Raw genomic sequence first — 27,351 nt, forward strand, 5'->3', positions numbered from 1 at the left:
GCAGAGGATGGGACAGGAGACAGAGAGAGAAATAGAAGATGACTCCTAGGCTAGGAGCCTGATATTGCTCCCTCCAGTAATGGGCTAAGTTTGGGAGAAAGATCACGAATTCTGGTCTGGACATCCTGAGCAGAGTTTTCCGTTTGAGACTGGTAAGAAGCCGTAGGAGATGCAAGAATGGAGGTGGGCAGAGGTTGAAGCAGGACAGCAGCAGAGAGAAATAAGAGATTACAGCACACTTCCAGGTTCTAGAGGCCTCCCAGGGCTCCCTACTCTGAACTCATCCTTCCCTGCCAGCGTGTGGCCTATCTAATCTCACCGAGATGTATCTGAAGATGAATTGACAAGATGGCTGGTCAAGGCTACAGAGGCAGTCTGACCACAACACAAACTGTTTTTACTGGCCTAAAGGAAGGTTAAATTGGGGACTTTGATTTTATTAGCCCTACGCAGAGGTTTCAACAAAATGTATACAAATATAAGTCATTAATACCTTTGTAATTAAAACTGGCAACATCAATTCTTTAAGAGTAAAATGTATTTATTATTAAAATGATGCTAAAATTAAAAACTGTCACAGCTTAGAAAAGAGACTTCCCCACAAGCCTCCTCTGCATTTTCTAATCCTATGGTGAGTAATGCAGGCAGTGCTTGCCTCAAGCTATGGCGTTCTCTTGGGTTCCCAGGGCCACATAAGGGCATTTCAAGTTTAGATCCGCCATCTCCAACATCTTCACAGGTCAGGATCATTTTTCATTTTCCAACAGCATTTTAAAATCTCCGTTATTCAGCTGCCAAAAGCAATTAGCCCACCCTTTTTTTTTAACCCAGCCTTCAATTAGTGTGATATGATCTGTCCCAGTGGTTTTCCCACAAACAATCGTACTGGAGATCCCATTTCTAGCTCTGTCCTATCGATATTCGGACTATTGATTTTGCTGAAACATCCTCTGCCATCTCTATCTGTGAATCAATGTTACGCTGGCTGAGGGCAGGGGATAGCTTTATACACCAAGCACGCATTAACTACTGAAGGATTAAAGACTGTCCGCATGCATTTAGGAAGCCAAATCCCCTTTCCATACTGCTGGAGCAGCAGAGGACTGGCCTGTGGGACCTGCAGAGGCTGCCCCAGACACGTGAGTCTGCAAAGAAATTGAGTCTCAATACAGCTTTATGTCACCAGGCTCTGCTGATCACAGGTGTTAACCATGCAGTTAATCCTCACTGCACACACACAAGTGCTTCAGGGAAACGTGTTTAGAAAGGAGGAGAAAACTAAGAAAGGTTTTCTCCCAGGGGCCCGGCTGTGAGTATGGTGCAAAGGGCCCTTCCCACTTCTGAATTTAAGAGGGAGGCAGTTCTGATCATGGGACCAGACTCAGTTGTGGTAAGCACAGCCCTTCTCAGAGACTTCAGGTTAAATCAGACCCTTGGTCCTGCTTCTGCCCTCTCCTTTCTTGGGCCAGAGCAGGATGGGGGCCAGGTAGATACCAGAAATTAGATCCAGAGATTTCCAAAAGTGGGAAGCACTAAACACATACTATGATTTCTCCTAAAATCAACAAGGGAAAGGAAAGCTGGGCACTTAAGAACAGAGTGATTTCCTTAATGCAATATTCATTGCCTGGGCCCCACCCCAGGCTTTTAAGAGGGAGGATATCTTTTAGAAGAGAATAAATAGAATATAGTCATACCCTTCATAAAACAGAAATATTATAAAAATAAGAATGTCTTGCAAATTGCTTATAAGGCAGCTCTTGAAATGAGATCTAAAGTTTCTTCCTCTGGAATAACAAGACTAGTAAGAGGCAAGATTTACATGTATTTTAAGTTTCTAAAACACTGTTACCTCCTTTAATCTCACAAACCAGTGACTCCAAGAAGCTCTGACAGCCATTCACCACACCCTGGTAACCTTCTCCAGGTAAACAACCCATCAGTGAGTTAGGGAGATGACCCCAAGCATGTGAACCCTTCCCTTGTCGGAATGGGCAAAGGAGAACAATTGGTTCCAATAGCAGAAACAGGTGCCATGGGGTGCTTGTTAGTTCTCTCTGGAAAAGACCCATGACATGGAGAAGAGACACCATGACATGTGGAAGAATTGGATAAAGGAGGGAGGGCTGGGCAGGGCCACCGGTCTCCCTGTCCCCTCCAGAGCCCTCTGGGTCTGGTGGCCAGATATGGATCCCAGGCTGACCAGAGATGGCCCTGGATGTGGCGGGAGACCGTGGCCTTTCTAAGCCAGGCCTCCACAGCTCTCAGTGTGACTTGGGCTGCACCCACCAGTGTGGAGCACTTAGAACTTGGAGCACTGTATCCTGGGCTATCCCCAGCCCTCCTGCTCTTTTTCCAGTCACTAGACTGGGATGACTCTGGAAGGGCTGAGACTTTGGGCAACTCTGTCTCACTGAAATCTAATGAATACCCTGTGATGTCATCCTCACATGGAAACATTATTCTCGTCCCCTTTTACAGATACTGAAACGGAGGCTGAGAGGTCCTGCTGTGGAATCCACTCTTCCTCACTCAGGACCCGGCCTGTCTCTACTCAGAGGCCCCTCCAACCTTGGAGTCCCATGGTTTCATTCCTGAAAAAGGCAGCAATCTTCCTAGGAGTCCACAGATTCCCCCTTCTCCCTCTCCCAGACTCTCTCAGGACTTGGAAGTCACTATTTTCCTTAGATGAATGAATGGATGGATGGACGGATGGGTCACTAGCTTGGGCTAAGCATTGGGGGAAAGACAGAAGAAAAGGAACCCAGGGTTCCTGGCTGGAGAAGCTGGGGCATACAGGGCAGCTCCCCGCTGCCAATCACAGCCAGAGGGCACAGCAGCAAAGCAGGTGGGCAGGGATCTTCTTTAATGTCACTTTCTTGGATGTGGCAAAGCCTCTTTCCTGAGTCTCTGCACAGCGGCTGCTTCCCAGGAGGACGGTCAAGGATGCTTGGACCCTCCAGGAATCACTCCTCTCCCTACTTCTCGCCCTCCTCCTCTCCATCGATTAACTGAACCCACTGGGACCCTTGATCCTGGATGTGGGTTGTGGGTCTTTCGGACCCCGGGCCCTTGTTCAGGATCTCCTTCCATCTGCTACCACAGCCGCTTGGCTGCCACAGCTCTCTATAAAGGCTCATGGCTAGACAACTCTGAAAAAGGGGATCAGAATCCCAGGCCTGGCTGCATTCACAGACTCTCCCTCCACAACCCCATCTTCTCCTCTGAGGTCATTGCATCTGTCTCCATGATCATGGCCAGACAACCTCCCAGGTCACCATTTTTCCTTTCTCAGGCTCAGAACCTGATTCACAGCCTTCCTCTCCAGCCCAACCCCCAAGTGTCCCCTTGAAAGGCTCCATTTTCTTATAAAGATATCAAAAATCCTGTCGTTCCCCCCCCCCCCCAATTTATCAACCTCCTCAATTCCCAAGACTTTCAATTATCACAGGGACAAGCAGCTAAGGCCTGGAGCTAGGAGTTCAAAAGCTGTCTCAGACACTAACTGTGAGACCCAGACAAATCACCACCTCTTTTTGCCTCAATTTCCTCATCTGTGAAGTGGAAATAATAACAGCAACTACCTCTCATGGTGACTGTGAGGTTCAAATGAGAAAATATTTGTAAAGCATTTGTCACTGTACCCAGCACAGGGGGAACACTATATAAAGGCCTGCTCTCATGATCTTGAATTCTTGAAATTCTCCTCTTTACTCACAAACTCCTATTTTCTACTAGGTAGAGCAGTGAAGAGAGTTCAAATCCTGCCTCAGACTAGCTGTGTGATACTGGGCAAGTCCCTTAGCTTGAGGATAAGAAATGTGATAAGCTGCCTGCCAGGACTGCCGAAGGAGCAAATGTTTTAAGAAACTGAAAGTGCTCTGCAAACCTAGAAGAGGCAGATCTGTGACTGGCTAGCTATCTTTCTTCTTCCATCTTTCCCTTCCAAACCACACTTTTCAGACTCAGGAGGAGTTTCAGGCCTTCTTCTCCAAGCACATGGCCTCCGTTCTGGTCTCACTTGCAAAGGATCTTATATTTGGAGCAAAGAAGCAACTTACATATCATACAAACAAACTCTACAGATGAATACACCAAGTTCCCTCCTAGCTCCTTATCCACTGAGGCCTTTCTGGATACCTACAAACAGAAGTCTGTAGAGGGGAAATCCCACTTGCAATTGTGTGCAAAGGACATACAGGAGAAAGAAAATAGGAGCTCGAGTCAACTCCCCTCTTCCCCCGAGTCAATCATGGCTCAACCTATCATTACAGCTGATAGGGAACTTCAGAGGCATTTTCCCTACTAACTAAAAAGTAAGTATAAGCAACCGAGGGGATATGTCTAAAGGAGAATTTGGAAAAGAAGCTGGCCCTGCCCAAACATGAGCGCATTTGGAGTCTGCATGATGAGTAGTATCATGGACAAAAGACAATGACAAAACTGCATAACTTCCTTCTGAACTAAAAGGAGTCAAAGATTCTTAAACAGAATCAAGAAATGAAACAATACTGGCATTTCCTAAAGTCATTTAATATTCGGACATTCTGAACCCCTTCCCCCCCCTCTCCCTAAGCATAAGAAGGTATGATTTGGTCTGCTGAAATGGCACCACTGTCCATGAAATACACTTCCCAAATCATCTCCTTCCAGGGAGCAACTAACTGAACACTCAACATTTGTGTAAAAACTACAGTGATAGAGCTTCTTGGCAAAACATTAAAAAGAGAAAGTGCCATGGGTTTGCATACACCATTCACAATCTGTCATCAGGTCATCTTGATCAGGTCATCGAATTTTGTTTTTCAAACCACCCACCCATCTTTCCTGTAATGGGACACAGGCCACAAAGGTGGCTCTCTCTCCCTTCCCCCTCCTTTTCCCTTCTTCTCACACTCTCCTTCCTTTTTCCCTCTACAGATTTCTGATTCCCCTCCTCTTTCCCTTCTCTTTCACTCTGATGCTCTCCCTCTTCTCTCTCACACACATACTCTTTCTTTCTCAAACACATACACAGTATTTCTCTTGTCACAAAAACAATGTTTCTTATCTCTTACTTGTGAGATTTCACCGTTTTCTCCTTTAAATTGGGCATAGCTCATCAAGAATAGGAATAAAAGTAACAGAGAAAAATACTCTAACAAAAATGTCCAATTAAGGCATGGAGAAAAGGATAAATCCCTAAAATCAATGTTCCCTAATAAGCAGGAAAGTAGTTTGGCTCCAGAGGAGAAATGCAAATTTGATGGTTTAAGCAGAGTATTCCAGCTTGTAGGTGGTATCATTAGCTGCCCTTCAGGTAAATGCTATTGTGATGTCTTCAATTTTATAAGCATCATTGTTAATTGTTTTAGTCATCACTTACACACTCCTTACTTAGATTAAACAAAACTGCACCCATTTTCTCTCAGCTAAGAAGAATGAAAGCTCGCGGAAGACACATTGAGCAATTTTACTCAGTTCAAAACAAAACAGAATTAGAATTTAAAGTTAACTCCCATCAAGAAATCACTGAAACAAATCCTTTTGATGATTTTTTTTTCCCCAAACAATACCACCTTCATGCCTTTTTCCTTCCTAGCCACTACTCTTACACCTGAGACGCTCAAAGCAATACTCTTTTTTAAATTTTTTTTAACAAGATTTGTAATCATATCACAAAAACTTATACTGGGTATTTCTAAAAAGTCCATCTGTCAGTCAATACTGGGGAACCGGAACGGGAATCTCTCCTGCCTACTATCTTCTCAAATCAACTAACCCCAGTTTTCTACAGGTTCTATCTCTATTATCTCAATTAAATTCAGAGAACATTCCAAGAAATCACTAGTGGCTCTTTCCATTAAACCAGGACCCTTTCCTATGGCAGATAATTTAGCTGGGGCATCATAAAAAACGTCTTGTATGTAACAGTTTTATAAAAGAAAGTGCTGACCAAAAACTTGATTCAATAAACAGTCCTACAAAGTTTCATCTCAGTTAAGCCAAGCACTCTTTATGAAGCACCTAGCACTCTCACAAGTCAACAAGTATCAGTGAGGCCCTTGTTGTTTTCATCCTTCCAAGAGGACCAAGAACATTACAAGTGATGTCTGGACTTGTCATTAACTGGACTTTCACTGAGGGTCAGCTTCTCTCCCTCTTCCAGTCATCCCAAGTCTCATAGCAAGACAAAAGTCAATCAAGATTGCTAACAGCCCGGGATGCAGTGGGTGACTCTGGTGCTCCACAGCAGCCGCTTCAGCCACCTTCGTTGTCAGAGGTGCTAGTCCTCCCTGAGCACACTCCATATATCTCATAAAGTAGCTAATATTTCAATATTATGGTAAGTGTACTATGACACAACATGAACTACAAAAAACAGCAAAATCAGAATCACCATAATACAAATAAATACAGTAACTATATATATAAAACGTAATTGGACACAAGAGCATGTCTATATTGAAGCTTAAAATGGCATTAAGATTTTTGGCACACCTTGAACTTCTAGTAATCATATACCTTGTTTTTATTTCTACATACAAGGGCAATAAGAAACACAAATTTCTGCTACACAGAAATTCCTAGGGGAAAACGTCAAAATGTAATCACTTCAAAATAACCCTCCCTGATCTCCTCATTTTTTTCAAGGGTCCCTCAAGCAGGATGCTTGCTTAACTCCTGGCCCTTTGTATTTCTTCCCCAACTCCCCCTCAAAGAACAGGTTAGGATTCTGCAGCTTTCCAATGCAAGTCTCATCTCAGTTCTTGCATCTCTAAATCTAGCCACAAATGTACTTTTCTAAAGTGCTAAGCTACACATAAATAAAAATGTTTCCTCTCACATACCACTAGTTTATTGTTTGGGCCTAAAATGGTTCTCCTCCAATCAGGCTTTCTATTTAGAGAAGTCTGAGATAGGGTCTGACCTCAAATTCACATTTTCTTCCTGAAATAAAGTTGTGAAGGGAAAAAAGGCTGAGTGGACTAGAAAGAAATTCAGGTTCATCTCAGCAGCTCTCACGAATTAGTCCAAAACAGTCCTTTAACTTTTCTTCACATGGATCAACCTCTCTGTACATGTCACTGCATGAAATCAATTTTTATATTAGTGTTGGCATCAAATATTATATAGGCAAGAAAGCAAGCTAGTCAGTTTTCCCAGCAGAGAATCTTTGCAGAAGAAGGCGAAGATGAACAAAATGACATTTTCTCCTCTGAATGCGAATTAGACTCTTTGAAAGCCAAGCTGTGAATTCTCCTGCCAAGTTCACAGCATTCTAAGAGGCTGTTCCTTCAGCCAATAGCACTTTGAAGCTAAGGGGGGGGGGGGGGGACGACAAAGGCTCCACAAAGTGAAGTTATTTACAATTAAGGACCATCAAGAATGCTCTCTTTTCTCCCTTACCATGTTTCAATACAGGGGAAACGTTCTACGAAAAAAGGCAGATCACTTGGAAATAGAAACATCAAAAATCTGAATTTAAAATATAAGTATATATTAATAATGAAGCTATTTGGTTCTATAAACTAATAAAAAATATACTCAATCTTCCATGAAATCAATAATAACATACTTAACTCTCAATTATCCATGGCAAAGTTTGCGTTCCAGATCTTACTAATTTTATTAGGCAGATGAAGTAATAGAATTCTCTGAAACCATGATTCATCATCTCATAAGATTAAATTCAATGCCACAAACAAGTTCTAGGTGTCCGCTGAGCTAAGGGCTATCCCATGCTAGATCCTGGGGGTTACATTTCAAGGATTCCCTTACAGTGGTGCAGCCTGAAAAAACAGTGTGTGTACAGATTGAAGGCCACGTAATAAGCATTAAATAAGTACCTACTACTTGCCATTAGAGAAATGACCAACTAAACGATCCTTGTTGGGGAGGAGCTTCTGGCCAAGGGTAGAACAAAGAAAGTGCTCATTTGGGCAGTGGGGGAGGGGAAGTTGAGAAGAATGAGAGCAGCATATTTCAAAAACTCAATCAGAATTGCTAGCAAGCCGTAGGCCCCACTCCCCCCCCCTTCCAGCAAAAGGTGAGAAGTCTTCATTCCCACCTGCTCAACCACCTCCACAGTCCTGGAGCCAAGTGGTTGCTGGGAGTGAGGAATGAGCCCTTCCCACTTTCTTCCTGGCCCCTCTCCTCTCAGCCAGCCCACTTCCTGACTGCCAGTATACACTTAAAGAGTAAATACTTCAACACTAACTGCCAAAGGCCAAATTACTTCCACCTGGTTCTGCCCCCTTATTTCTCATAAAGGGCCTAGACACAACAGGAGCCAAGTATGTATTTCTTCATTTTGTTTTTTTTGGTAAAGCCTGCTTTCAAATGAATCACCAATCAGTCATCAAAGAAAAGTAGCCTTCTTCTTGAGAACCCTTGAACATAAGGCTTACAACCGTGGAGAGGAACAAAAGCCACCTATTTAAAGGAGGAACACCATCAAGAATCTCAACCAGAGACCATTGGGAGGAAGCACAGCACTGGAAGAGAGACAGGGGAGGACTCAGAAATGCTCAATCATCCCGGAGTAATTACTTGCTAGGTAATTAACAGCACTACAGTAGGCACTGTCCAAGCCCCAGTATTAGTTACCATCCCGAACAAACCCTGCCAGTGGGCTCTCCCTGATGATACAAGTTGGGCTTTTAAATAGACATCCTTTCTACATACTTTTATCTAATGTTATTTTCTCACTAAATTATTCAAGTACCATGGGGAAACATCAATGGCAACATTCACCAACTCTGCCAGTACAACTCGGATCTGCTTGCATTCATTGTCTCAGGACCTCACCAACACCTGAACCATGTTACAATTGGATAATTCTTTTCACTAGAGAAAAAGAAAGGAACAAATACTTTAAAAACAAAATATGAACTCGTTAAAGATAAATAATTGCACTTCCCCAGAAGTACCATGAATGTGCTAATTGTTCTCCCCTGTTCACCAGTTTTTATTGTTTGGTTTGGGAGGTTTGGCCACAATACACGCATTCAGACAGATAGAAAGTTGAGTTTACACTTTCAGAACACACATTTTCAGGGGTTATTCTGAATACTTCCCCTCCCCTCCAAAGGAAAAAAAATATTCAAAATCATTCCAAAATTGTTCCTGTAGGATGTAAGAGTCCAAAACAATTCCCACTAAGGATCATTGTATGAAAATGTTTAAAGTAGTTTTCATCTTTTGAAAGAATTTCACTCCGATATAAACAAACGAATGAATGAATGAATGAATGAATAAACGAATGAATAACAGAGCAGCATGTTCCTCCACTGAAGTTCTATGCCCCTAATTTCAAGACAGTGTGGAGGTGAAACTGGGCTCCCGTAGATCAGCCAAGGAAATACAAGCTCCTGCAGGTCCAGCCCAGACTACACAGGCCTAACTATATCTTTTGTCAGAGGGGCAGCCAAGCATAGATGGGGCCAGCCCAACACCAGGGAAGTAGCCGCCAGGTGAGTGATGAGTTTGTTAGCCAAGTAAACTGCAAAAAAAGTCAAAAGCATGAAGAGATTGTGATTTACATCTGGGGTCAGGGGTGCAAATATAAACACATATAACCTGCACATACACGCATACACACACTCCACTGAACTCAACAAAAATAAATAAAACCAAGTACTAGGCCCTAGGACATAAAAACAAAAAATGAAAAAACAAAAACAAAAAAACAGCCGTGCCCTTGAAGAGTGTGTAATCTACTGAACTGATTAGTAAATATAAAATCAATACAAAGTCACAGGGAGGAGAAATCACAGAAAGCCTCTGATGAGGACCTGAGGATTCCAAAAGGGGGGTCAGGTTGTTCAGAGCTGAAAAGATGAGCTGCACTAGGAAGAGCACAGCACCCACTCCACAGGCCCCCAAAAAGGGGAAGAAAAAAGTTCTTCATTGACAAAGAGCAGGCTAATAGGTTTTTTCCTTCAGCCCTGATGTTTGATTATGTAATTTTAAAACTACATGAAAATTCATTTTATAAATATAAACAATATAAAACTGGTTCAAGGAGAATGGCAAAAATAAGCATACAATCCTTCTACAAATAATCACTGCAATAGGCATTTCAGCAGAGCAAAAATATTTTCACACTGTGATGGTTTTATTTCCAGCAACATTCTGTACAAGAAGTTTCCATTGGAACAAAAGAATTAGGACAGTCTCTTGGGGATTTGGTCTATACTATTCAGAGGGAAAAAACTATCCTAAGCTATGCTATATAAGGCTAACAGAAGAAAAACCTGTTTAGCACCAGCAGCTGCGATTTCTCTGTTTAAATTAGATAACAAACCCTGATCTAATTTTGTCCCTTCTGCACATTTACCATAGAGGATGTAATTATTTTAATGCTGAAATTAATTATTCAAGTGAATTAAGGCCTAAGAACAGCAGACTGTGCCAGGCACAAAAGCCACCGATACAAAAGAAAAGTCCAAACAAAAAACCGGGACTTCCTCTGAACCTCTAATAGCCCTCCCAGCTAAAGGTTTGGCGATGCCGATGAATGGTGGACAAGTCAATCTGGGGGCTGACAGGGACAACAGGTAACTTCTGTCACAGTCTCTGCGACACCCTCCAGATCAGCAGAAGAAGCTCAAATCAAAGCAACCAAATGTGCAAATTGCCAAGAAATACATGTGAGTTACAGCCGCGTGAATGGTGGGAGAGAGCGTGGCGTGCCGCTTCCGGCATTTAGAAAGCAGAGCCTCACTAGGCCGTGGGCCCAGCCAATCAGCAAAGGGAGACAGCCCAGGAGAACAGCCACTGTCCATGAGGCTAAAACAGGAATAAAGTATCCACGCCCGCCCAACTATTTATAGCAGCACTTTTTGCAGATGTTCCCCAAGTGGGAAGCAGCGAATCAGACTGTGGGGCATGAAAGGATGAATGTCACCGGGAAAGAGAAGCAGGGGAAGATTCAGACAGACCAAAGCAGAGTGAGGTCTGAGGCTCCTACACATGCACTGCGGCCTTCGTAATTGTTCGGTTCAGTCTGACCCTGTGTGACCCCATCGGGGTTTTTCTTGACAAAGACACTGGAGAGGCTGGGCCATTCCCTTCTCTGGGGAATGAAGTGGCCTGCTCAGGGTCACCCAGCTAGCGAGCATCTGAGGCCAGATTTGAACTCAGGATGATAAGCTTCTCAACTCTAGGCCTGGCACTGTATCCACTGGCTGCCCCCACAATGACTACACCAATGAAAACAAGAAAATAAAAATTGAATGTCTAAAGAAGAAATAAGCAGTCACTCTGTGGCTCTTTGCAGACTTGGGGGAACTACGGGCATAGGACGCTGCTTTTTATGTCAGATTTTTATTTAGTTTGTTGGTTAGTTTTGCCAATGTTTTTTACTTCCTTTTTTAAATGTTTATCAGAAATGGCTCTCTGCAAGGGGACAGAGGAAGGAATACACTGGGAAATGTAGGTGATATAAAAATAGATTTAGTCTTCTATTAAAAAAGAAGACTAAAAAAATTTAGTCTTCTATTAAAAACAAAAACACTTGCTTCCCAAATAGGTTAATCAATGAATCTATTTCATGACACACATTCAACTGAAAAAAAAAAAAAAAATACAGATATAAATGCAAACCATTTTTGAGACATGACCCACGTTATTCTGAAAGAATCCTTTCTTCCTACATATTCATCTGAAGGAATACAATAATATATTCTGGTATATATATATATATATATATATATATATAAATAATTTTTTTTAGCATTTAGTAACCAGAGCCTCAGGACTGGAGTCAGGGAGACTTCAATTCACATAGCATTTTTTTTAGCATTGATTTTTTTATTATAGCTTTTTATTGACAAAACATATGCATGGGTAATTTTTTAACATTAACTCTTGCAAAAACTTCTGTTCCAACTTTTCCCCTCCTTCCCTCCACCCCCTAGATGGCAGGTAGTCCTATACATGTTAAATATGTTAAAGTATATGTTAAATAAATCTGATATATTTTTAAATATGGTCGTCTCCATGTACAAAATGTCCATTTTAAGGACTACAACTAGACATGGCAGATTTTAACATCAAAGTTAAGAAGCATAAACATGAAATTAGATAAAATCTAATATGAAATAATAACATACAAACTATCTCTTGGCTCTCATGCCACACACGTATGTCTCTTTTTTTAGTCAGATACAAGCAAATAGAATGAAATTCAGAAGTTCACAAAAATGAGGAAATGGCCAAATCAGGTTAAAAGGCAATTAGGAGGGGGCAGTTAGATGATGCAGTGGTTAGAACACTGGTCCTGGAGATTCAGGAGGACCTTAGTTCCAATCCAGCAAACACCTGACACTTATGAGTTCTGTGACTTTTAATCCCAATTGCCCTGCCTCCCCCACCTCCAAAAAAAAAGTTTACTGGGAAAGAGTTAACAGAAGAAACACAAATCCAATAAAAGATGGGTAATGTGTCTGTGTGCTTTTCTGCAGGAAGGGATCCTGGTGGCCCTCTGATGTTACCTAAGGACATCTACAAGGTTTTGCACAAAGTTTAGAAAAATGTGCCAGAGCCTGACAACGTTAAAATCACACAAATTTCCCCTTGAGTTTTATTTGAGTGTCATCTGCAGGAATGTAAGTAGAACTCAGAGGGAAATCTCGTCTCCTCCCCAGATAAGGTCAGCTCAAGCCTTCCAGACAAGGTGGATGGCGAAGGCTCTGTCTTTGAAGGGCTAATTTCAGAGCCGGTTCATGCCTCCAATGCTCCAAAGAAGCATGTCAAATATTCTGAAAACTGAGACAAGGAGCTAAGGACTCGGTGCAGAGCTAAACCTGCTCCAGGCAATACTGGTGTGACTTCCACAGATCTCTATCTTCTTTAACTCAATCAATTTCCTTACTAAAATGTGCCATGTAAAAGCCTGCACAGCCATAAGACAAATCACAATTTTAAATTAAAATGACCAGTGGAAAGAGTCAGAGCATGTGCATTTCTTCTTGGAGGGTTACTCCAAGTCAATCATAGGCAGGTTGCTTCACCTTGTAAAATGAAAAGGTGGGACTTGGTCCTTGGGCCCTTTCCAGTCTTGGGCCTGTGAACCCAGAAGGGACAGAAGCCAGTATTTCTTGGCTTCAGAGTCAATAACTCGTTTCTGGCTGAGGGGAGGTAAGAGAGTGGGAGGCACCCTGATGTTCTGGAAAGATCACCCGATCAGGAAGAGCCACAGAGATCCAGATTAGGTTCCCAACTCTAGCCATGTAACCCTAGACCAAGAAGGTAGAATTCAGCTACAATATGAGAGACATATCCTGCCTCTCAAGAGCTCAGAGATACAAGGGAAAGAGCCTCAGGCCTGGAGTCAGGGCGACTTCAATTCACATCTATCCTCAGACACATATGTGACCACCAGCAAGCCACTTAATCTGTGTGCCTCAGTTTCCTCAACTGTAAAATGGGGATAATGATAGCAACTCCCTCCCAAGGTTGCTGGAAGGATCATATGAGATAATAATTATAAAGTGCTTAGCACAGCACCTGGCACACAGCAGGAACTACATAAATATTAGCTATTATTATCACTTCATTTATTCACTTTCTGAAAGTGTCCTGTAAACCATAAAGCATTATGGGGAGTGTCATTTTGTTTTGAATTGACTTATGATTTCACTGATATGAAGAATTTTCAGTGAATCCACTCTTCCCACCAATGGAGGCCACCAGCAGCTTTGCACCAGAGACTCGGAGCAGAGGCAGGGAAGGGGTAAAGGACTCCCTTGGCACAGGACATCCTTAGAAACTGGCTCTCTGACTCTAAATCACCTCTCGATGACCCAAGTCATTCTGAATACACAATAGCGGGATGAACATTCTGTGCCCCAATCATGGAGGAGAGGCACCCCATGGCTGCTCCCAGGCTTCTCTCTCAGGTCCAAAGTCAGCCTCTGCCAACAGCGCACTCGGATACATCCATTTTTCAGGTTTGTGTTCTACCACTGGCTTCTAACAACACTGCCTAGGAGCACAACCAAGTTTATGCCAAGATACAACAAGGACTCCAAGTCAGGAGATTCGGGTTCAATCTGAGGGTGGATGACCCTGGATAAGTCACTTAACACAATTCGGTCAGTTTCCTCATCTGGAAAACAAGCTGATAGCAAACCACTCCAGTACATCTGCCAAGAAAACCCAAAACAGGGTCACAAAGAGGCAGACATGACTGAAAGGAATGAATGAAACCAGAATTCAGACTGTAATACAGTTGTGTGCTTTTGGTCAGGTTTCATGGGAAAGTACTGTGTCCTAGGCGGGCATCACATTTTAAGAACAGCGACAAGCTGGACAGCCAACTTGAAACCATGCCCAGTGAGGATCTTCTGAAAGAACTGCAGAGATTCTGCCCAGGAAAAGGGCAAGTGTGAGAAAGGGAGCCATCGATCAGGTGAAAGAGTGATCAGACCTGGCTCTGAAAACGAGAGGCTGGAGGTCCCTTAAAGAACTCTCACTTGGAGATACAAAAAGGAGAAACAGCACGCACGCGTGCACACACGTATAAAACAAAGCATGGGGGGAGTGGGACAGAAGGGATGGGCAGCTGAGAAGGCTGGGAGGGGCCCTTCAGGTCACAGACAAGATCTGAGAAGAAACAGAGATAGAGGTGGAATGGGAACCAGGACAAAAGCTGATCTGGCTGAACTGGAGAGGGCACCAAGGGGAATGAAACATAACAGGCCATTCATCGCCACCCACTTCCTCCTCAGCCCCTGGCTCACTCCCAGGGTCCCCTGAGCCTTGGACACTGATGATCACTCCCTTCTCAACATACTCTCTTCTCAGTCTTCTGTTCCTGTTCTATCACATGGGCCATTCTTCCACAGCTTTACCATACATGTGCTGGAGTGTACACCATGGTTTTCTCCCAGGCTACACTCTCTCTCTTGAGATCTCACAATCAGCTCCCACAAAATTCACCGTCATCGCAATGCACATGACCTTCAAATTTACAAATGCTCCTCTCTCTCTTTGGCTATAGGAATATATCTCCCCAACTGCCAGCTAACCTTCTCTACCCAAAAGTCTAATGGGCCTCCCTAACTCAGCCCGTCCAACATGGAACACCCCTAAACAAACCCCTCCTCTTAACTTCTTTATTTTTGTCAGGAGAGTAATGGAAAACTTTATTGCACTGTTTGAACTAGCCCTGTGTGGCTGGGAAGCTTGATCCCCTTAGGACCAGAAACCCAGTTAGATACAAAAATTGATGCAAATTTTCTCATGATTACACATCACAAGTAACCCATATGTCTTATCTGAAAACAGACCCCATATTGGTCATATTGGTCAATTATTGTGTCTTTCTTTTGATTGAATACAAACACGTGGGGAGAACTGAATCTATTTTCTCTGCCTCTCCCAACTTGGAAAACCCTGATCTTTCCTCCAATTAGAAATCAAATTACCTAATCTTATATCTTGGCTTATATCCTGTTCATTGTTTTCTTTTAATGCATAAAAATTTGTTTCCACCTGTTTTCAAGGACCAGTGCCAAGCTGAGGAGGCCTGGTCCTGGTTTGTTAGGCAATTGGCACCCATGGCTTAATAAACGAATAGCTCGGAAGGTTGAACCTTTGTTTCCTCAGTCATTTCAGATTTTACTCAATATAATTGTTACAAAGAATGCAAATGGAGAAGAGATAAAGAAAAATATATGCAGAAGGTAAAGTGATAGAAAAAGAAGAGAGGAAAAAAACCTCTGAAAATGTTTTAAAAGACTCCAGGTCAAGACAGGTGGACTGAGTAGGAAGTCCAGAAGTCAAAAGAAAATGAGGAAAAGTCAGGTAAGTCATTTTTTTTTTCCCAAGAGTTGACTTTGAAATGGAGGGGAAAAAATATCCACAAAGCAAAAAGAAGTAGGAAACAGAAGGAATCAGTGAAGGTTTCTTATAGAGAGGAGGTGGAATATTCTTAGGCAAAGTAGGGAGGAATAAAGATGGGAAAAAGGAAGCAACAGAAAAGGGCAGAGTTCAGAAGGAAATACTCAAGGGCAAAAATATTGTTGGGTCTGGCAAAAAGGTAGCTCTGCTTCCTCTGGAATTGATGCAAAAGAGGCAAGAATGGGGGTAATAAAGAGTATATGGTATAGAATGCAAAAGAGGGAACTCAGAGGGGATGTTCTCAATTTCTCAATCTAAAGGGAAGGAAAGTTGGTCTACCATCATCAGTGATTATGCACTTACCACATGCCAGGCAGGTGCTAAGTGTCAAATGCCACACCTAAAAACTCACTTCCTGGGTCCTTTAGCCATTCTCCAACTCATTCACCAACATGTTAAACAAGGATAGTGAGGACAGCAATGATGACGGTACACATCCCAAAAGCACTTTATAGATATCGTGTCATTGGACACTTACAAGAATCCCATGAAGTGGTGCTATTACTATCTCGATTTTACAGGTAAGGAAACTAAGGCTAAGAAATCTCTTTGGGACTGACCCAGGCCCATCCAGCCAAAAAGTGTGAGAGGCTGAAATCGCCTCAAGGGGAGCCCTGTATCCATTACACCACCAGCTGCTCCTGATGACACTAATAGCCAATGTTTTGATATTGTGGCACTCAGCCACACAGTATCTTTCCATGCCTGGACTGGAGTCATCATTTCACTGGCCCCTCCACTGAAGCAATCCTGAACCAGTAACGTATAGTATGTTGCTTATGATTATACCCTTGCCAACGAAGAACCTGTTCATTCTCATTTTTCCAAGTACCAGAAAAGTGACTGATTTCATCAGGTAAGTGCTCTGTCCAGGGTACCGCAGCAGGGTACCAGAATTATACCAGTCTGAGAGGTCTCCCCGATTCCAAACTCAGATGCAATGTGACATTACAACAACCAAGTCAGGTAGCAAACCATTTATCTTGAACAAAAGTGAGTACAACTGAGCACAACCAAACACTTCACCAAGCCCTGAAACATAAAACGATGGAATGTGAGCAACTACATATGATTAAGCTTTATATGAATGAGATTCTAACAGAAAATGTTATTTTTAAGTATGCTCATTATTCGTCCCAAATAAAGCACATAGCACTAACATGGAATTGCTGTTGCTATAAAGGAAAATCCAATGTTTGGCTTATTAGAAGGCTGGCAACAATTCATTGATTAATCACTTTTAAAAATTGCATATATCCTAAGTAAAATGGACTACAAAGGAGAACAAATAAGGTTACTCCTTTCACACGACATACTAATCTCAGAGGCAAAGACCAGAACAGCAAAGAGATCCTTAAATTCATTTAATACCAAATCAAACTCATGAGTTGTATGAAAGACCCATGTTCAGGCAATCTGACACACTGGGCTAGAATTCATTTGTGCACCAAGGTACAGATGTAGCATTTCCTGCCCTTCTCGTGGGTCATATTACTAATCAATATTGACATGAAAGGCTCCAAAACACTGGCCCAAATGGAACTGATTAAGTACAAAAGAAAAAAACTGTAGCTTTAAGTTTTGCAATTTTAGCCTCCAAGCCCAATTTGACTATGACGTCCTATAAGCTTTCATTCCCAGAAAGAGTAAAGAGATGTCCCAGCTGAGATGATTACAAAATGCAAATTCTCTGTTAAGTAAATACCCATTTTCAAATTATCTTTCATGAGGAAACTAGAGATACCTTCTCACAAAGTGGGAAAAAAAATCCCACAATCAAGTTCAAGCTCCAGAAGTGAAGCCAGCACAGCACAGGTCTGCCAGTTTCCCCAGTGAAGGCTCCTCTCTCCACGGGCAGCACCATGTACGGTGATCCATCCTCCCAGCCCATGCTCATTCTTTGAGAATGGGATTCCCTAGCATACACTACTAACTACTACTAACACTGGAAGGAGGACCATTTGCATAGCACTTACTATATGCCCAGCTCTAAGATAAGCACTTCACAGAGATTATCTCATTTGATTCCCCCCAAGCCTGGGAGAGAGATGCTATTATTATCCCCATTTTAAACAGTTGAGGAAACTGGAGCATACTGAGGCCAAATCATTCATTCATTCAATAAACATTTACTAAGTGCCTAAAATGTGTGCCAGGCATTGTAATAAATTGGGGACAAAGAGGCAAAAGACAGTCTTTCAAGAAGCACACAATCTAATAAGGAATATACTACAATTGAGACGGGTTGGAGAAGCCTTCCACAAAAAGGCAGGATTCTAGTTGGGCCTTAAAAGATGCCAGGGAGGTGAGGAGGTAGAATTGAGGAAGAGAATTCCAGGGATGAGAGTCAGAGAGAAAGTCCAGAGCTGAAAGATGGAAGCCAGAGTCGTTGGATTAAAGAGTATGTGGAGGCAGCAAAGTATGACAGAAAGTCAGAAGGGGGCTGGGTCATGAAGGGCTTTGAATGGCAAACAGAACCTGCACATGACAGGGAGCCACTGGAGCGATCAATTAGAAGAAATTCCTTTGGTGGCTGAAGGGAGGATGACCTAAAGGGACAGAGATTTGGGGCGGACGGATCACACCTCCCCCCCCCCCCCCATCTCACCCCAGCAGCTATTCTAACAAACCAGACGATGAGGGCCTGGAAAAGATGAATTGTCAGGAGAGAAGGGCATGTATTCCAGAGATGTTGTATAGGTAAATGGACAGGCCTTGACAATTGGCCAATCACATAGCTAATGAATATCTGGGGCTGGATGTGAATTCAGCTCTTCCTATGTCCTATACCAAAGCATCTGGACATTTACTCCCCACACCACCACCCCTTTTTAGTACACATAAAATTAGATATTTTTTAAACCATTCTATAATTACCATCATCACAGGAACAACACCTCTGAGACCCGCCATAGCTTTTGGTCTTTCTATTTTAAGCTCTCACTCAGGTTCAGAATCCACTGTCTGAGCTACTGTAGCTATGATCAGCCTTGAGTCAGAGATCCCTCTATCCATCTGCAGATATAGGCAAAATACTCATTAATGATAAAAACTCTTGATTTCTTTACCTTCCCCATTGGTCATTTCTAAAGAGTTCCCCATTAAATAGAAAAGCAGAGATGCACAGGGGCTGGATCTGGAACAAGTCAGTCCAGAGAACATGGTGCCTTCCAAGAGATCAATGTATTTGGACTCAGACCCTCACGATTCTATAGTAAAACAATGAAGGATGGACTTTGTGTGCTGGTGACTGAATAGCAGCGGACAATACAAAGTCCAGGCACAAGCTACATGTGGCTTTTACCCAAATTTCCACGTGCAAAGAGCGCTGGGTACAGAGAAATCAGGAAGATCCTCGGGTGCTGCAGCTACTCACCCCAGTAAGACAGATGCACAAAGCCATTTTATCGCAAATCAGAAAGAAGGAAGACGAAACATGGGATGTCTAGAAATCAGATGTGAATTCATTTGGTTTCACTTCCACCGAGTGGCAGAAAACTGCCTCAAGAAACTCCCCATTGCCCTATGGACTATTTTACAGAGAATAATGAATTTTATTTGAAGTTTTCCAAGTCACACTACACAAAAACCCTAAGGGGGAATCAAGATTAAAAACAGCATACCTGGGGGAGTGCTGTATTGAGCTGTCTCTGCAAGGAATCTCTTTCATGGCCAACTTCATGCAACTTCCCCTGAGTCAAGGCAAGCGTTTCTTGAGTCTCTCTAAGCGTGTCTAGAAGACGATCTCTTTCTTCCAACATGGAGACCATTAATTGTTCGAAATGTGAATCGGCATCTGGCTGTAAAGGGGAGCCAGAACCATGGCTCCCCCCTCCTCCTGGGGGAATTTCTGCCTCACTGATGGTGGGCATCACCTCGCACATCATCTTGAAACAAAAAAATCAGATCACAAGCATCAGATGCAACCCTAGAATCCAGAAGCAATTTAGAACAACGTGCAAACTCAATGCATCCGCCGGGGTTACAATGAAAGAGCAATGCTTCGGCCTTCTTAAAGATACCCTGGTCCCCAAGTGCTACCCAGACATTAAGGGAACTGGGAAAATTGGAGCAAGTCCCAGGCAACTGAATGAACACGGAAAAGCCTGGTATGTGCTAAAGTTCGGTCCTCATTTTTCATTAAGAATAAAGTGCCTAAATTTTTTTAAAGGACCCTGGTGACTTCTTAAAAAGCAGTTCTTCTTCTTGGTTGCTACTTTAAAAAACTTTCATAGCCTCATCTTCCTAATTCCTGGTACAAAAAACATCCTCCCCACCCCATCCCCTTGCCAGAAGCCAACAGGAGCAACTGAGCCACGAACGGACAAGGGCGAAACCCATCCCGGCTCATCTCCGGGCCCGTGCGCCGGCTGGGCCCGAGAGCGCAGGGGAGACCCCCGGCAAAAAGCAGCTCAATTATTAAATTATTCAGGGGCTGGGGCGGGGGGAGCGCTCAGCCCAGAGGCCCCTGGGAAGGGGCTACAGCAGCTTCGAGAAAGGGTCCAGCGACACAGAAAAACGGGGGATGCTGGGAAGGGCTCGGGGACAGAAGGCAAGCTTGGGATGCCGGACCCTGTGACCGAGAGCGGCCCTTCTCGGAGCGGGCTCTTAAATGGGACACAGGAGACACAAACCCAAAGCCCCGGACGGGACCCAGTGGCCGGTCCTTCCCCTCCCCCGCGGCGCAGCAGCCCCAACAGCGTTGGCACAGGCAGCATTTATTAGGCGCCTGCTGCGTCCCAGCGCCGGGCACACAGGCTCCGGGAAAGGCAGGAGGTCCCAGCCCCGCAGCCCTTCTTCGGGTCCCCCCAAAACTCCCGGACCTCGGGGGGGGGGGTGAATGGGGGGGAGGGGGCGCGCTCCCGGGAGGCAGCGCGGAACTCCGGGGAACAGGAGGCGTCTATTCAGTGCAGCTGCCTGGGAGAAGCCTCGGGAAACAGGAGGCGTCTATTCAGTGCAGCTGCCTGGGAGAAGCCTCGGGAAACAGGAGGCGTCTATTCAGTGCAGCTGCCTGGGAGGGGGCGGCAGCGCGGCTGACAGCCGCGCCCGGCCCCGGGCGCCTTCCTGCCTCAGTTTCCCTTCTAGCGAAGACGGCGCTCGGGAAGAGGGGGGGGGCCGGCAAAGCCCCCCCCCCCCAGAACGCAGTGCGAACAAGGGGGGAAGGAGGCGCCGCGGGCCGCCCCGGGGAGGGCCTTTCACGCGGCAGTCTCCGAGCCGCTCCTCGGGCTCTGGGCGCCCGCCCGCACCCCGCCCGGCCCCCCCGCCCCGCCGCCGCCCGTCACTCACCTTGGCTCAGGGCCCGAGCGGCGCCGGCGCCCAGGCGGAGCCCCCGAGGGGAGCCGAGGCCGCGGGACACACGAGAAGGCTCCGCAGCCAGGCCGGAGCCCGGGCCCGCTGCCCCGACCCCCCGAGCCCCCAGGCAGGCCGGCCCGCCCGCCCGCCTGCCCGCCTGCCCGCCTGCCCGCCGCGGCCGGACCCAGGAGCGGCGACGAGGAGGCGGCGGCGGCTGAGGAGGAGGAGCGGCGGGAGCGGGCCGGGCCGGGCCGGGACGCGCGTCATCCGCGTCATCCGCGCGTCATTCGCCGCCGCGGCGGCGTCCGCGCGTCCGCGCTCCGCGTCAGCACGCAGGCGTCTGCATCTACGTGTACGTGGGCTTGCGTGCGCGCGCCTGCCTACGCGTCTCCCCCGGAAGAAGCTCCCGGTTATGTACGCGTGCGCAGGACTACCCAGGTGTGTTCTGAGACCGAAGGGAAAAAAAAATTCACGCCCACCATCCATCACTCCGCCCCAGCGGGAATGCTAGGAGGACGTGCGCATGAGCAGAAAGACTGCTTTGGAAAAGAAGCAGAGGGAGGCTCTGGGACGCCCGAATTATACGCCTGCGCGAAACGCCGCAGTTTCCCTGTCAGCACCCAGGGCACTTGGGGAGGTGCGCGTGCGTGTGCAGAACGGCCCCAGAGTGCCCCGGGAGAGGAGAGATTCCTGGGGCATCTGCGGAAGTGCGCGTGCGCTGACAAGTTACAGTCGGCTCGGGAGGAGGGAGAGGAGGAGCAGGGGGGAGGAGGGAGAGGAGGAGCAGCGGGGAGGAGCAGGGAGCCAAGAGCCAGTTGGAGACCCGGCGGGGAGAAGCTGCGGAGAAAACGAATTTGAGAAAATAAGAAAAAGAAAAATTAGTGGGAGAGATAAGGAAAGAGAAAAAGGAAAGGGAGAGACGCAAAGCAGGAGAGAAGGAGAGAGAGGCAAAAAGGAGAAATGGAAGGATGGAAGCCAAAAGGGAGGGAAGGAAGGAGACAAGAGAAAGGGCAGGGAGGTATGCTTAGAAAGAGGGGGATAAAGAGACCAGAGAGGTGGGAAGGAAAGGAGAGGCGGAGAGGAGTGAAAGAAGAGGAAAGAGAAGGAGGAGGAGAGGGGAAGAGAAGTGAAAAAGGAGGAGAGAGGAAGAGAAGGAAAAGGAGGAGAAATAGGAAGAAGGAGGGAAGCTAAAAGAAGAAGGAGAGACAAGAGAAGGGACAGGGAGAGAGACTTGAGAAAGAGGAGGATAAAGAGACCCCAGAGGTGGGAAGGAAGGAAGGAGAGTGAAAGAGGAAGAACCTATCCCAAAAGGAAGGGACAGAAGAAGAAAAAGTCTAGATTTCTGAATCAGGACTCTGCCCTGAGGAGGCCACCCAATATCATTTTTCCTTCAAAAGGCATCACCTCCATTGTACACTGGCAGCAACATTTCAAGCCTTTTAACTGACTTAAATCCATTCTACATCAGAGAAGGAAGGAGAGGGATGATGGTTGCTATTAGTCAGAGCTTTTCCCTTTGCTTTCTGGTCTGCCTGGAAGCCCTCCGCAGTTGTGACAGTCGTCCTGTTTTCTCTCCCAAAGGGTAGTTGGGTTCTCCCTTTTGGCCCGATAGAGGGGAATGAAAGATGAAGCACCTAAAAATCATAGAATTGGGAAGGTTCTTGCAGATGATTCAATAGCATAACAACCCTACTCCAAATAATGTGAACAATGGACCCCTTGGAAAAGGTCACATGGATTCAAATTTGAACTAAGTGTAATAATTGTGCGAGCAAAGGTGATTGTTTCCAAAGAAAATAGCAGTTGAGATTTGAATAACAAGGTTATTCAAGTATTGAATAACTAGTAGTTATTCCCTTAATCAGATGCTGACCAGCTCTTTGGATTTAGGAGGGCCCTTGAGCCAATAAGGACTGCTCCATACTACCTACCCCAGCTACTCTCCCCATATTAAAGAGAATTAAAAATGAGCCTGAGCCTCTTGCCCTGTCTTTTTATTCCCTTCTTATTATACTGGGACTCACCAAGAGATGGTTCAGCTGAGGGAGGAAAAAAGGTTAGCAAATTCCATTGTGTAAATCATGGTGTCATAGATGGAACTGGAAGGAACCTTAGAAAGCACCTAGTTCAACCCCATCTTTTCTACAGATAGGAAAACAGGCCCAGAGAGGAGAGAATTTACACGGAGCCATACAACCAGCCCTTTGCCTCGATGCTGCCTGATACTTATCTCACAGGGGACCAGGACTCCTGCCTTATGTTTAGTACTGTTGTGATCTAGAGCAAGTCACCACCTCCCACTGTCTTCCTCTTTAAAATGAAAAGTTGCACTAAGTTGTTTCTGAGATGTTCCTAACACTCCTGCCTCTGCTCCCCCCAGCTCCATGATCCCAAGCTCCAACTCTTTCCTATTAACTAAAATCTTGAAGGGCAAAGGCCAATATCCTATTTGTTTTTGCAGTCAAAGATCCTAGCCCCTTGCTACCTGTACACAGCAGGTGTTTGATAAATGTCTGTTAATGGATGACTTTAGTAAAAGCAAAGCCAGACTCCAAACTAGTTTTTTTCCCACTACAGAGGTATCTAGGTACTTTGTGGGGGGTAACCAAATGCAATGCAGTCCAGTCAATGCCATTTATTGAGCACCTCTTGTTTGCCAGGCACTCTAAGATTTTTTTTGTGTGTGTGGGGGGGGGAGGATACAAGTAAAGGAAAAAAGGAAGTTTCCTGCCTTCATGGAACTTATCTAATAAGATTTAAATAACCATTAAATGCCTACTAAGATGCTGAGTTTAAGGCATTTGAGGCTGTAAATGCCCCCCACCCCCCCAAAAATCCTTCCCTTCAAGGAGTTTACATCCTACTCGGGGTTAGGAGAACAACTTGTGGCAAAATAATTAAAGACTAAAGGCAACATAGTTTTTTTTAACATGAGAGGAGGGGAAGCAGAGCAGGAAAGGTAAAAACAAAACAAAAAATAAATTAAAAACCCCATGGCTCTTAGCTAATCCTGCAAAGAGACTAAGATGGAGAGGAGGGAGGGTCAGAGGGGGACATAGTCCTCCTGAGTGGACATAATCATGGATATAGGAATGGAGATGTTGCCGTTTGTAATGCCGGAGAAACTGAGGCAAGATAGAGACTAGAGAGTTTTTAATATTTTGTTTGAATTTCTGAGAGGGAGAAATTGTCTGGGGGTAGGTCAGAATGCATTCCCTTCCCCACCCAGGGCTGAATTGGACTTTTGTCTCAAAAAATTTAGTATTGAATGTGAGATTCCAATGATTTTTATGGGGGAGGGGGTAAAGAGTACTGGTGAGTGGGAATTTCCAGGAACGGACCATCAATCCAGTTCTAACAGGTTGGAGGGCCAGGAACATAAGTTCTTGATAACTTAGGAAGACTTAGGAGCCAGGATGTCTGAAATAGAAGATCTCCCCTTATCTGAGATTAAACATTTACAATTTACGACCCTAGAGTAGCCAGCCCTAAGTTATATCAGTCCTAATGGTCAGGAAGGGGGTGGGGTTTACAATCAGGGGTATCAAGGCAGAACAATTTAGGGAAACTGAGGCAGGACAATAAAAGAAAACTGTGGCACAAGTTCAGTTTACAGCACATGGCTCAATTTGACCTGATCGTGTGTGAACGAGAATAATGAGATGATGTCCAAAAGGCACCAGGGCCAGATTGGTAAATGCCAGGGTGAAAAGTTTGTGTTTTATCTTAGAGATAAGGGAAAGCCACTGATGAGTATATAGTCAAATTAGTGACAGGAATATTGTCTTGGCTGCCATTTTGAAGGCTAGAAATGGTAGAGTTCGGAAGCCATGACTGATAGATTCTCAATGAGAGATTCTAAGGGTTTGAACTGTCCAGTGGTGATGAGAATATTGGAGTGAGACTTTGGGAAAGGATTGATCAGAGTCACTGAGTGAATAAGGAAGTGGGATGGGGCAACAAGGAGTGCTCCAAAGGGGCACTCCTGGGTGATTGGGAGGATGGAAAGTGGAGGTGGGAAGGGTTTCCAGGAAAAATAATCATGCTATTCTGGACATGTCACAACTGAGATGCCTATGAGACATCTGGTGTAAATGTCAAGCAGGCAGACAGGTTAGGACCGGGTATATAAATTTGGGATTCCTCCAAACAGAGATCACAACGAGCTCTCAGAAGCCCATGGAATAGGCCTAGACCAGAAAGTGACCAAAAACCTAGACTTCCAGTCAGGAAGACCCAAGTTCAAATTCTACCTCTGAGAGATACTGGCCCTGGGGTTCTAGAGTTGTCATTTAAGTTCTGAGTGCTTCTTGGCCACTCTCTTAGTTGGGGAGAAGGTGCCACCCTGAATATGTGGTTCCATAACTACAGAGATGAAACCGTAGGTCCTTTCACACTGGGAGCTGATGAACTCTTAAGGAGAATGTTGAGAGAATAGGAATCCCAGGACAAAGTTTCAAGGGAGACCTATGTTTAAGAAGATGGAGCTGGATGATAGTCCTTTAGAGGAAAAGACAGAAGACCTTGTTGTTTGCCGGGGAGGGGGGGGGGGAGAGGGAAAGGGGGTTTCCCTTTAGAAGGCAAGTTCCTTAAAGGCAAGGATCGACTTTTGCCTCTTTTTGTACCTCTAGGGCATGGCCTAGCACCTGGCACATAGCAGACACTTGATAAATGATTACCAATTAACAATTTTTTAGTCAGATAAATAGAAGGGTCAAGACAGAACAATATTACTTAAGTCAAGGGAGTAATATTGTTCTGTCTTGACCCTTCTATTTATCTGACTAAAAAATAGGAGTCAGAAGGGGTGAACGGCTGTCAAAAACTGCAGTGAGGACAAAAAGGATGAAGGGAGTTTGGGAAGGGGGTGGGGGAAGCATTGAATTTAGGAGTTGAGATCTTTGAGAGACTGATAAAGAAAAGGAGAGGGAGAAAGGGGGGGAGGAGAGGGAGGGAGAAGTTTCAGCCAGTTGGTATAATCAGAAACTAGAGTACAAATTGTTGAGAAGTGAGTAGTCAGTGAGACTGGAGAGATAAAGAATACAGATGTTTGTCCTAGAAGTTTTGCCCAAATGGAAGGGGAGATTTAGCATGATAGCTTGAAGATCTGGAAGATTTCATAAGCATTAATGCTTGAAGCAGCTCTTTAGCTGGGCACTGGGCTACCCAAGGATGAAAAGCAATTTAGTCCCTGTCCTCAAAAAGCTTTCATTTTTAAAAGAAAAGGAGAAGATGAGGTGCCCTTCCCCTACCTGACTGCTGTGACTCTGTCCAGGACCAGAGGTCCAAGAGAACTTTCCAGCTCCCAGGGGGAGAAACTGCTTAAAACCATCAAGCCTTATCAACAAATCCCTTTTACTAAGCACTTACCTCTTTGGAAAAGGGGCAAGAATTTTGGTGATGTAGTCAGAACAGATGTTCTTTTCCTCTCCCAACCTCTTATTATGGTAAGGGTAATAATCACCTCTGTGAGTAGGAACAGGGGCTGTCCATTGGGGACCCAATTGGAATTGGCCACTTGGACAACACAGCTTCTTCTTCTTTTTTTTTTTTCCCTTTCTTTCTTCTTCATTTCTTTTCTCTTTTTTCCCTTCCTTTGGCTCTGTCCTCATAGGGTATCAGAACCTCACCTGCCAGTGCTCTGGCCAAATGAATGCAAATTTTGATCACCACAACTTGGCTAGTATTACAGGCTCTCATTAATTGACCAACAGTCAGTCCCAGATCAAACCCCACTTGGTCATTATTTGGATCCATTTGGCTCAGAGTAAATGTAAGGAACAATAGTTTCTGTTTTCACCAGAAAACCTGAGGGTCTTCCCCTCCCAGATTGATTTTTTTTTTTTTTTTTGATTAGGTAAAAGAGGCCATTCTCAGCTTCATTTTTTTATTTAGACAAATCACTGATTGAGCTTTGCCTCAGTCAGCCTGAGACTGTAAAAGATCTTAGCTTAAAAGGTCTCCTATTGCACTGAGATCACGGGACTCAGAAGGGTTTGAAGGAGAAAGTGAGGCTGTTGACTTTTGCCTCCTTCCCTTAAATCCAATTCTCTTGCATGTCACAGCGTCCCTTCTGTGCTGCCCTGACCTTCTTGGAGAAGGAAGAACAAACAAAGGCAACAATAAAGGGTACTACCTTCCTCCCAGGCACGCCTAGGAGCCATCTCT

The 27,351-nt window shown here is 44.7% G+C and overlaps 1 protein-coding gene across 8 annotated transcripts in view; it reads right to left on the minus strand.

Annotated features, from left to right (window-relative positions):
- Positions 1 to 21,315, minus strand: part of PPFIA1 (PTPRF interacting protein alpha 1) — a 99,479-nt gene extending 78,164 nt beyond the window's left edge. For all 8 annotated transcript variants that reach the window (XM_031942635.1, XM_031942634.1, XM_031942628.1 and 5 more), the window contains exons 1-2: positions 21,178 to 21,315; positions 19,515 to 19,778 (exon numbers count right to left, since the gene is read on the minus strand). In XM_031942635.1, the coding sequence (XP_031798495.1) occupies positions 19,515 to 19,778 (264 nt within the window). In that variant the 5' untranslated portion in view covers positions 21,178 to 21,315. The remainder of the gene's footprint in view (positions 1 to 19,514; positions 19,779 to 21,177) is intronic.
- Positions 21,316 to 27,351: the final 6,036 nt, after the last annotated feature.

Source organism: Sarcophilus harrisii, chromosome 6 (genome assembly GCF_902635505.1).
Source record: "Sarcophilus harrisii chromosome 6, mSarHar1.11, whole genome shotgun sequence".
NCBI classification, from domain to species: Eukaryota; Metazoa; Chordata; class Mammalia; order Dasyuromorphia; family Dasyuridae; genus Sarcophilus; species Sarcophilus harrisii.